At 30.8% G+C, this 11,171-nt stretch overlaps 1 protein-coding gene across 1 annotated transcript; it reads right to left on the reverse strand.

Moving 5' to 3' along the window:
* Positions 1-4,003: 4,003 nt before the first annotated feature.
* On the reverse strand, positions 4,004-10,447 carry LOC105461846 (calcium channel flower). The gene is made up of 4 exons (XM_011708353.1): positions 10,368-10,447; positions 9,880-10,125; positions 9,326-9,433; positions 4,004-6,847 (listed from the first exon to the last, which is right to left on the reverse strand). Exons 1-4 carry the CDS (start codon positions 10,445-10,447, stop codon positions 6,721-6,723), a joined length of 561 nt encoding a protein of 186 aa, XP_011706655.1. The 3' UTR covers positions 4,004-6,720.
* Between the last annotated feature and the right edge of the window lie 724 nt (positions 10,448-11,171).

The following is an 11,171-nucleotide window of genomic DNA, read 5'->3' on the forward strand; positions in this document are numbered from 1 at the left end:
TTGTGGTTCAGGAAGGAAGCAACTGGTATCCTTTCTGTTGAAAAAATTCATGGAAATCCATGTGGATAACCATATTATGTTAAAAATCCATATGAAAATCCATATGGATAATGTCATGTTAAAATCCATATGGGAAATCCATGCAGACAACCATGTCATTAAAATCCATATAAAAATCCATGTGGGTAGTTATCCACATGGATTTTTATATGGAGTTGCATGTATGTACATTATATTAAAGTTCATATATGAAATATGAAAATCTATATAAAAAATGTGAAAAATTCATATATGGATTATGCATGATTATCTTATATATAATTTTTTCAATTCTTTTGATTAATTTAATATTATTCTTTATTTTCTATTTGTATAATTTATACTGATTTGAATTTTCATGTATAAAAAAATACATGTACAAACCGTATATTGGCAAATTTAAAATATTAATGATATATGAATTATAAATTATTTACATATATATATATATATATTTCAATGCATATGTTAAAAAAATCCATGTAGATTTCTATGTGGATTTCCACATGGATTTCACATGGATTTCCATATGGATTCTATGAGGATTTCCACACGGATTTGACATGGATTTCCATATGGATTCCATGTGGATTTCATATACACTGAGACTCGAAAAACAGTAATATAATCTATGAATTTTCGTTCATTCTCGATTTTTAATCTAAATTTGTAGATGCTTACTGAAAAAATAATGTTTGCTGAAAAATACAGTAATATTTAAAAACTAAAATTGTAAGCTATACTATCTGAAAAAATATATAATTATTGAGAAGTTTCATTATTTATGTGCGATTCCGTAACTATTACTGTTGGCTCTCAGTATTTGTTCAGGCGCGAGAATACTCAGTGGCAGAGGAATATATACCGGAAAAAATAAATCCTTTGTACAAATTAAGTATCATTAGCTTAGTGTTAGTCTGCTATTCTAGGGATCTCAGGTTCAAATCTCGATGCATTTTCAAAAATTATAACAACTTGCATAATTGTAATTAATAAAACAGAGAATATGTAAAATAGAATAAACACAAATTAAACTCCAAAAAATAATATGTAATCATAAAATAAAATAAAATTTTTTTTTATCTTATACCGGAATTATTACTAATCTTTACCGTAATGATTATAAAACGATACGTTACTGATACTCAATACTACATCTGTAATATAAGTCTTATTGTAGAATCTGTAATACGTGATTCCATATGAATTTTATATAAATTCCACATAAATTACATATGGATTCCATATGGATTCCATGTGAAAATTCATGAATTTTTGGCCCAAATTACCATGGTAGTCCATATAGATTTCCACATGGAAATCCACATGGCTTTTTTCAACAGAACTTACCGTGATTTCGTGTATAAAGTTTATTTTTGAGCTGCGCCACCGATACACTACGAAGTAACGTCTAATCGTTTGTCGTATATATAATTCGCTTTCTTTCGCGACAATGCCTAGGGGCTGAACGATGCCCTGAGTCGCGAACACTTTGTCTATAGAGGTTTTACGCCTCTCGTGCGAGTCGGGGTGAACCGCGACAACGCTTAAAGCCGAACGCCTTGGGTCGCGGCTAGATACGCGCACGTTGCGTTTTGGAGGCTAACAGCGTACGAAAAATCAATTCAAGAGCGCTTGACGTACTGTCTGACGATCCCGATCGAAGTGAGCGTTTTTCGACAATCATGGCAGAGAGGATCCTGAGAGCGGTCATGCCCGCGATTTAGCTGCGATAGAAATTGAGCTGGTTTCAGCGCCTCTGGAAAGTGGACATTAAACTACCAACTAGAGAGACCAATAAGAAGCACGCTTTCCGTTCAACGCGTGCTTCTCATTGGATTCTCACTAATCGTCAATCCTATTGGCGCTCCTCGATAACATGACCGTCACGACGTGGTCGCGACGATTCCTTTTATTTACTCACTTGAGATTCCAAGAGCCGAAAACCCTTTGTGCGATACCTCTGTTCGCCTCCAAAACGCATGCATATGTTTATGCGACGTGCGGATGTGGTGATTGTCCGAACCTGTCTTTCGCATTGCCGTGCACGACCTTTTAGGGCGAATTCACACCTTGACAGAAAAGCGGAAAACAGAAAAATTGGCAGAAGCCAATCAGAACTCGCACTGGTAGCAAGAAAAGCAGAAAGCAAAAACTATTAACTACCAACGCGAGTTTTGATTGGCTTCTGCTTTTCTGTTTTTCGCTTTTCTGTCAAGGTGTGAATTCGCCCTTAGAGCTCTACGCAACAAAGTTATACGATAGATTCAAGTATGTATAGTACATTCATGATTCTAATTCCTGACTGTAGTATAAAATAAAAAGAGACCGATAGAATATAAATGACGTGCAATGAAGACAACCATTTAAGTCGTAACAACTTTGCAGAGTCAAATGTTTTATTTTTTGAGATTGACCAACAGTATTTTGAACGGTCAAAGAACAAGCGAGAGGGCAAAGAATTAGAAAAAGCAAACTGAGCACACTATGGTTGCGTTCCTTTTGGCGCTTACAGCGCTTATAAGCATCATTTATCTTTGTTTAATATTTGATAAACAACAAGGATGAAATGATTTTGTGAGCGCTGTAAGCAGCTGTAAGCGCCAAACGGAACGCAGCCTATGTATACTCCCACTACGAAACAGGTCTAAGACGTAAGACATAAGAAAATCAATCAATCAGAATCCTTTATTTCATACTGATTGGTTGATCTTTTAATCTACAATGAGAGTAGTAAGTCGTAAACCGTATAAAATTAACTAATCACAGTCGAGTATTCTTCTTATATTCCACTGATTGGTCAATTTTTACGGCTTACGATTTACTACTCTCATTGTAGATAGACCTTTAGTCCCGAAACACAATAGTTGTAGTAAGCCTAGCCATATGAAATTGACCATTTATAATCGATTATCCTCTTCACATTCAACTGTGATTGGTCCATTTCTTACGGCTTAAGGCTTACTACATCTATTGTATTCCGGGACTTAAGGCCATGGCACACAAAAATACTTAAGTAAGACGTAAACCGCAAGCAAATTGACCAATCACAATCGAGACTTAAGAGCGCCATTTTAAAACTTGAAATTTAAGTAACGTTGAAAAAATCTATAAAGGTCCATCTACAATGAGAGTAGTAAGTCGTAAGTCGTAAGAAATTAAATAATCACAGTCGATTATTCTTCTCATATTCGACTGTGATTGATCAATTTCTTACGGTTTATAACTTACTACTCTCATTGTAGATGGACCTTTATGCATTACGTAAAAGTCTGTGCTCCCGCCTTAAACTATTAAGCTAATGTGTAGTTTGATACCGGCTTAATGACTTTAAATTCGAGGAGTCATTTCTCGCTGGATAAAAGGACAGAAGTATAGAATCAAAGAATAAGATATTTTTCAACAAAAATTAATTTTTATTTAAAGAAATTGACAAATATTTTGTTGGAAAAACATTTTTAATAAAATTAAAATGCAAAATTATAACAAAAATACTAGAATAAACAATGGCTTCTAAATAATCATTGTGTTTTATGTACACTTGCATAACGATCAAGATTTTAAGCTTCAATAAACTATTTGAGATAAAAAAGAGTAGGTATTTTTTTATATTTTATGTTTGTCATTTTCGGATCACGGAAGAAATTTTTTTTTAATCTTATTTTTCGCAAATGAAACACATTTAAATACAGTTCCGTTTTTTTTTAATTTATGCTCTACGGAATAAAAATTTTCACTTTGTGTAAAAGTGCATTCGTAAAAGAAAGATTTCCAATATATGACCTCTATCTCTCTCTTTTCCCTCTGCTTCCTGCTTTCCTCTCTCTCTCTCTCTCTCTCTCTCTCTCTCTCTCTCTCTCTCAGTGCTTTTTGTATAAAGCTTAATTATATATGAAAAAAATCGTTTATAATAAATGCTTAAATTCAGTTAAAAATCAAAGTTAAAATAATAATTACATACATATTACTATGCAATATCTTAAATTTTTACTCGCATAGAGAACATTGTTTTCTATATCTTAAATGAGCTATATTTACTTAAAGAATATAATTATTAATTTTTCTCAGCAAATATAGCAACTGCAGAATTACTAAGAGAATAATAATCACATATATCCTTCAATTTTTATATATATAATGGAGAGCAAAAAGTTTATCCTGCTTGAATGTAATGTAGTTAAACTGCATTTGCACCAAGTTTTTTCTCTCTTTACTTTAGCGGTCAATTGTCGGACGAATTACTGGAAGAGAAGGCAAGACTTATAGAAAAAAAATTTAGTGCAAGATAAATTTTGACTCATTACATCAGAGCTGAAATATTTTTACTCTTCACTATATTATATTCATTAATTGCGAGGATTACATTCGAGAGAGATTATTCTAATATATGCTGATTAATCTTGAGAATTTAAGTCAAAAATACTCAGCAAATTTATATACGTAGCATATACACAGGATATTCCACTTTTGTGAGATAAATTATTATAATGACAGAATCTTTAACAAATATCGACAAATTCTTTCTAACGAGAATTTACTTGAAATTAAATAAAGACTAAAATTGCCTTATCTTTCCAACAGCTTAATCAGGAAAAAATTTAATTTCATTTGCTTATAATTTAAAAGCTATTGACATTTTATTGTTAATATTAGGTCCTTCATTTATTTAAAAGACCTATCATTTTAACAGTTTCTTCTATAGAAGTGGGATATCTTGTATAATTAAATGTCACACGCTGCAGACACATACATTCGAGTTATCGATATTTCTCGGTTGCGTCCACACATGACTGCATCAATCACAAGAATTTATTTTATTATGAGCAATCATTTTTCTAAATATAAATTATTTCATCAAGTAAAAACTAGACGATAATACAACATCTTACATGGTTTTGTCTTAAATAAATTAAGTAACATATAGGAATGTATGGGACAAGGAGAAAACATTTGTAATATAAATTCAAATATTTAGAATACAAAAGAAATGTATACGATATCGAAAAAATTTAGGTATATGATATCGGCACAAATATTACAAATAAAAATGTTAGCTAATGCGGAATGACTATTGATGATAAATGAGCACTTTTGGCACATCTAATGTCAGTAATTTAGAAAACATATTCAGAACATAAGCAGAACAGTATCGGACATGCGACTAAGTGCCCTAAGTGCCCAGTTCACAATCTCTAACATTTTCATTTAGTTTAAAATCATATTTACAAAATTTATATTTTCAATCATTTGAAATGAACTATTAGAAATGCAATCATCTGGAAAGAATATATGCATATATACAAGATATGTGTCACGTAATTATATAGCTATTCTTAGAACCTACTTGTTTTTTGTTTTTTTTTAAAGAAAACGACTTTTTTTCTCAACTCAACTTTCTTATTAAATACAATAGAAATGACACAACCTGTATGTATGCAATATATTTGTGATTAGGTATACAAAATTCGTCTGATACATGACGCGTAACACTAATAGAGATTATTATATCCCTCTGCCATATCGCACGATAAGATAATTGGTTAACTTATCAATACATACGGGCTTTCTTTAATATAAATGCATTATATTAAAATACACTTTTTAAACTGCATAAAATAAAATACGTTCTAATACGTATGCAGTAAAGAAAAATTAAATTGAATATTTCATCTATCAAATTCTTAGATTAAAAGCGAAAATATAAACGTTGGCGTAATTAACTTACTCTGCGTACGTATTCAAGGCTTCATCATTATGTTTTGTACAGTAATCGAGTTTACAGTACTGTAATAAAAATTATAATACCGTACAAATAGCGCTGTTTCAAAACACATTTAAATTTTATGCATGTACAGTTTATTTTGGCAGAGAGAAGCTTATCTATTTATACATAAAAGAAATATCAAACTAATATATTATGACTTTTCTCGATTCTTAACATAATATTCTGAAAGCAATGCGTTTTACAATTGAAATGCGAAACTATCGCGGAAGTATTGTTCAGTTTCCACTTGTTGAGTTACTTAACTAATTTGCTTGCAAAATAAATCGCTTTAATATTATATACGTTCAAACAAATTGCATCATCTACAATTTTCTACTGTTCCGTTTTGTTAACATTTCATGACATACAATGGACAAATGGGCCTACGGATAGCTAGGCCCACATAGAACAACATCATTTTCTATGACAGTCTTTGACTTTGGCATTATTAAAATGAAGCAACAAATCCTTTTTCTATACTGTCTTCGTAATATATCCCACTTCATTTTACATACACATTTCATACAAACATAAAGTGTAACAAGCATATACAATTCTTACCCGTGTATTTTGCACGTTCAAATAAGAACAGATTAAAAATAGAAGAATTCCATTAAGTGTTAAAGTCCAAGAAATTTCTTTCTAGATTTTTCAAATTCTAACACGTTTATATATCTGCGACACAATTTGTATTCAACTTTGTCCCAAGGGTGATAAATGTCTTGCGAAGCTACTGGTAGGACACTTCGATCACAAATTTATATCAATGATGGAGCTGAGGTAAAACGAAGCGTGTACGCTCATTTACTTATTTAAGCTACTGATCATTTAAACGATTAATTATATCACTTACGATCATTCGTACAAAACAAAAAAAAAAACAAAATTAGATTGCTCACCCAATTAATTCCTAATGATCAAACAATACTAGCTGGAGTACTGCTAACACCGATTGGCTGAGTATTTTCAACTAGTGTGGACCGCATGCTCGATGATGGAGCTTGAACATCCGTTGCTGCTGTTCTCATTTCGCCAAAAGGTGCCCTGGAGTATGAATATTATGTTAATCCTTTCAGAAACACTTTTCTTCTATCTATCTAGAACATTTAGTCTCAGAACATTAAGAGAGTCTATATTTATTATTTTTAGCTTATCGCCAATACTTCCCATTTATAACTTATCATGATAGGGACATCACAGACGTTAAGGTCACAATGTATTACATAATTTATAATGTTAATACGCATTTGCCATCAAAAGCATAACATAGCAGCATTACTCTTAATTAATTAGGTATAGTTACAGCATTACTCTCAATTAATTAATTAGGTATAGTTACATTACGGAAAGAAATCAATTGTCAATTGCTTGATATTTCGCTTTTGTCAATTTGTTGTTGAATATGTGTAATATATTATGCACGGCCGCATGGGTTGGTTTCGGAAAGCATATTATCAGCCCGACCATCATTTTATCTTTATCATTCATTATATATAAAACAAAGATAGAATGGCGCAATAGCGTTGATAGCGCGCTCCCCGCAACCATGATAGAATCGATCACACGTCTGCTCGTCACTATTTACACAAAAAAGATAATTATATTTTATCACTATTGTGGAATTTTTTAAATATTCTTAAGATAATGTATCCGCATTACATTTTGAAATTAATTCCTTTCCGCTTAACTGCATGCACAAAAGAATACAATTACAGTTAATAACTACCAAATTAATGTAGATAAATAAATTAGTTATATAAATAAAGCAGAAATTATATTGTAGCTATAATTATTATATAACAATTTTTCTAATAACGATGTTAACAATAAATTGTTAAATTGCAACTTAATAAAATGTAGAATACATGTATAAATTATATTAATCAGCATTAATAATCGAGAAACATAAATGCAGAAACATTGCAATTTACATAACATTTTAAATAATGAAATGATCATAACAGAAAATTGAAAAGCAAGTAATTAGTAGGTCAATAATGTTGCCCTGAATAACAAAATATATAAATAACAAGATTTAAATTGATATTTCTAAATTTTTTGAAGAAAAAATTCGTATGATTAAAAAACAATCTAATTATTACAATAAATATTTCGTTATTTAAAGAAAGTTATTTTGTGTAAATTATTCAACTATCCTTCAAGTTGTATTAAAAAATTTATATTTAATTAAATTCATTTCAGCTTTAAAGCAGTATCAGAGCAACTGTGCAATAAAAAATATACAGAATGATAAAGAATGTATGTCGAAGAAGAATGGACATTTGTAACAAAGCGTTAAATTTACTTAAATTTTGTAGTAATATAAAATCTTGTGTATTATTGCCTGGTTAGTGAAGTGGTGCAATGAATGTTTGATGATTTATGTAGGCCTCCAGACATCAGGATCCTCCATGAGAGTGGTATGGTGATCTGTAGTAGGAGGCACTGTACCCTGTGGGGAACCCACGCCCGACGTCATTCCCGCTGGGTCGGGCCTGGATCCTCTGTTATTATGTTATATATTAGTAAACACTTTGCAGAGATCATATTGAAAACAAGATAAAGTTACTTTATACGCCACGCGTAACACGTGTTTTACATTACTCAATAACTCAATGGAGTTATTTTGTGACAATCATTATACAGCTAAAAAGCAAATAAAATTTTATTTTTCCAAGCCATGTTCCCTCCTCCATCCAATATAAAGTTCTCTTCAATATATTCCCGGTAGTTCTAACATTTTTTTTTGTATAATTACGAAAAATACAATTTTTCGTAAAATTATCTTGTAAAAATATTTTCTCACAAACCAAAGCAAGATAGCACTAAAAATACAAACACAATATAAAAATTGCTCTTCCACCTCAAAGCAAAAAACGTACATATGAAAAGGCACAAACAGGGAAAAAAAGCATTGCATAGTTTTATATTAATTAAGAGCGATTATCTGGATGTGAGATTAAATGAACAAGTATTCTGTTAATCGAAAAAAGAAATAAATGAAATGAATAGGTAATTGGTTTACAACACTCATTTTTTTTTTAAATCATAATCTCGATAAGATGAAACAGAAATAACGTAAATTTTTCTTGCTATTTATGAACATATAAGCGATTTTTTGTCTATAAAATCACAATTGGACTAAACTCTTTATTAAATTGATATGCATTTAAATGAAATTACATAAAAGCAGACCAATTACCAAAATAACTGAAAAACTAAAAAAATAATACAATCAATATTGAGAGACGTTTTATTGAGCGAAATAACGATATAGATTGCAATGTTTTGACACATTTTTGCATCAATTTAATTTGATAGTTTTCTTCTATCAAATAAAATTGGTTTTGGTTGACAAAAGATTATTTATGTTAATAATTAAATATAAATTATATTGAGTACTTGTAAATTTCTGCACTTCTAATTGGTTTAGATATCTTCTTTTCTTTTGAGTCAATAAAGCTTATTCAATTTTTTCAATTAGATCCTATTTCATGAAATTTTCGAATAAATCATACTTACTTTTTGCCCAAAGACATCAATCCATATATTATACCCGTTGTAAATATTAAACCACTGCCAAATATACTACTCATTCCTGGACATAGGAAGACTGCTGGTAATGCTATTCTAAATCAATAGACATGACATAATTTAATGTGTTGTAACATATATGTAATTCCTGGCCATATTATTAAATGCGCGGATTTTTCGGTAGATTCATCTTGACTGATTGCGAGTCTAATAATAGATTCGCTAAAGAAACAATAAATAAAATGGAATTTTTATAACAGAAGAAACATGTAAGTACGCTCTTCTTGCTGTCGCCTCTACAACAGTTCTTTCACATGAGTACTAAGCGATAAGTGAATCGAAACAAATGCATCCATTTACAGACACTTATTCTTTACGTATTTCAATCAATGATAAATGAGTCATAATATAATATAAATTCGATCCTTGAAAGTCAATAAATTGTAAAAAGTGTGATGTATCCAATAATATGGCCAAGGACTGAAAAGTATAGGTCTTATCTATGATCTCATAAACTATGGAAGAAATAAAATAAAACTTACAAACAATATACAGCCGCTCTATTCCAATACGGTTTCTTCTCCACCCAATCGCTTAAATTCAGTACAAAGTCGATGAACAAACAGCAGCAAGGCGCTTCGATTATTACAACCAGAAAACCAGCTATCATTTGCCACATACCGCTAATTAAGCAATCAACCTGACCGAAAAGTATCGACGCGCAATTCCATGCTCCAAGAAAAATTGCAACTGCAAATAAACAGGGCAATTTCTGTATATTACACTTTATTTAAAAAAAAAAAAAAACTTATAGCCTGAAGCTGTACAGTTAGCTAGTATTACAAAATTTTCAGTAAGCAAACTGCCTGTAGTACGACATAGGCAGCAGATTCCTAAACAACACTTACAATTAATTCAAAATCAGGACATAAGACATCTTTCAGACGACTCTCACAAAAAAAATGTCCTTAAACATCTTTAAAGCCTGATCTACAATGTAATCTTTGCTTCCTGTGCTTCTTGCCTTTACCTCTTGCCTTCTTCCTTTTTTGCGACCGCGATTTCAACGACAGTTGTGTTTCTTGTCTCTTCTACTAATCTCATGTACATGTATATGTGTCAACTTTTGTCTCAGATGATAGAAAAGAAAAAAAATAAAAGGTACAAAGTGATAAATAGCAAGAAACAGTACACAAAGAGCGCATTGTAGATTAGGCTTTAGGCGTCTGTAAAGCATCTTATACCTCGATTTTCTTCATGTCGTTTAGATTGGCTTAGATATTCTGCAAGATCCAATATCACTTACGTCTATTAAAAACTCATCATGTTTCGCCGACAGAGCCTGCCGAAATCTAATAGCAGATCGTCGACAGAAATCAAACAGAATCTGTCATTTCGTAAACAAATTAAATGAAATACATTAAATACAAAAATTGACAAATTCTGCTCAGTTTCTGTACTGAGCCTACTTGTTATATTTTATCAATAGATTTGGCATTCTGTCAAAATGTCCAGTTTTTAAAAATCTGTTTTCGATTCAGATTGGCCATTTAAGTTGCACATAAAGTTATATATATAATCAACACATACATGTGTTTTATATATATATATATATATATATATATATATACAAAGTTGGGAAAGTTACTTTGTAAAAATAACTAGTTACAGTTACAGTTTTTGTTTCTCAAAAAGTTAGTTACCGTTACAAGTTACCGACTCCAAAAAGTAACATGTTACAGTTACAGTTACTCCAAAAGTAACGAATCGTCACTTTTCAGTTACTTTTAATAAAGCAACATTAGCATTATAAAAAAAAAGACGTGACATTATA

This window comes from Wasmannia auropunctata, unplaced genomic scaffold, assembly GCF_000956235.1.
Source record: "Wasmannia auropunctata unplaced genomic scaffold, wasmannia.A_1.0 LD276460.1, whole genome shotgun sequence".
NCBI classification, from domain to species: Eukaryota; Metazoa; Arthropoda; class Insecta; order Hymenoptera; family Formicidae; genus Wasmannia; species Wasmannia auropunctata.

What these genes read in the sequence shown, in the direction of transcription:
- LOC105461846 (XM_011708353.1), bottom strand. Translation starts at nt 10,447, where the DNA reads ATGTACATGAGATTAGTAGAAGAGACAAGAAACACAACTGTCGTTGAA. An exon ending in AAAAAGGAAGAAGGCAAGAG is followed by an intron (nt 10,126 to 10,367) that starts GTAAAGGCAAGA and finishes TTTTTTTTAAAT; the next exon opens with AAAGTGTAATATACAGAAAT. An exon ending in AGAGCGGCTGTATATTGTTT is followed by an intron (nt 9,434 to 9,879) that starts GTAAGTTTTATT and finishes CTATTGATTTAG; the next exon opens with AATAGCATTACCAGCAGTCT.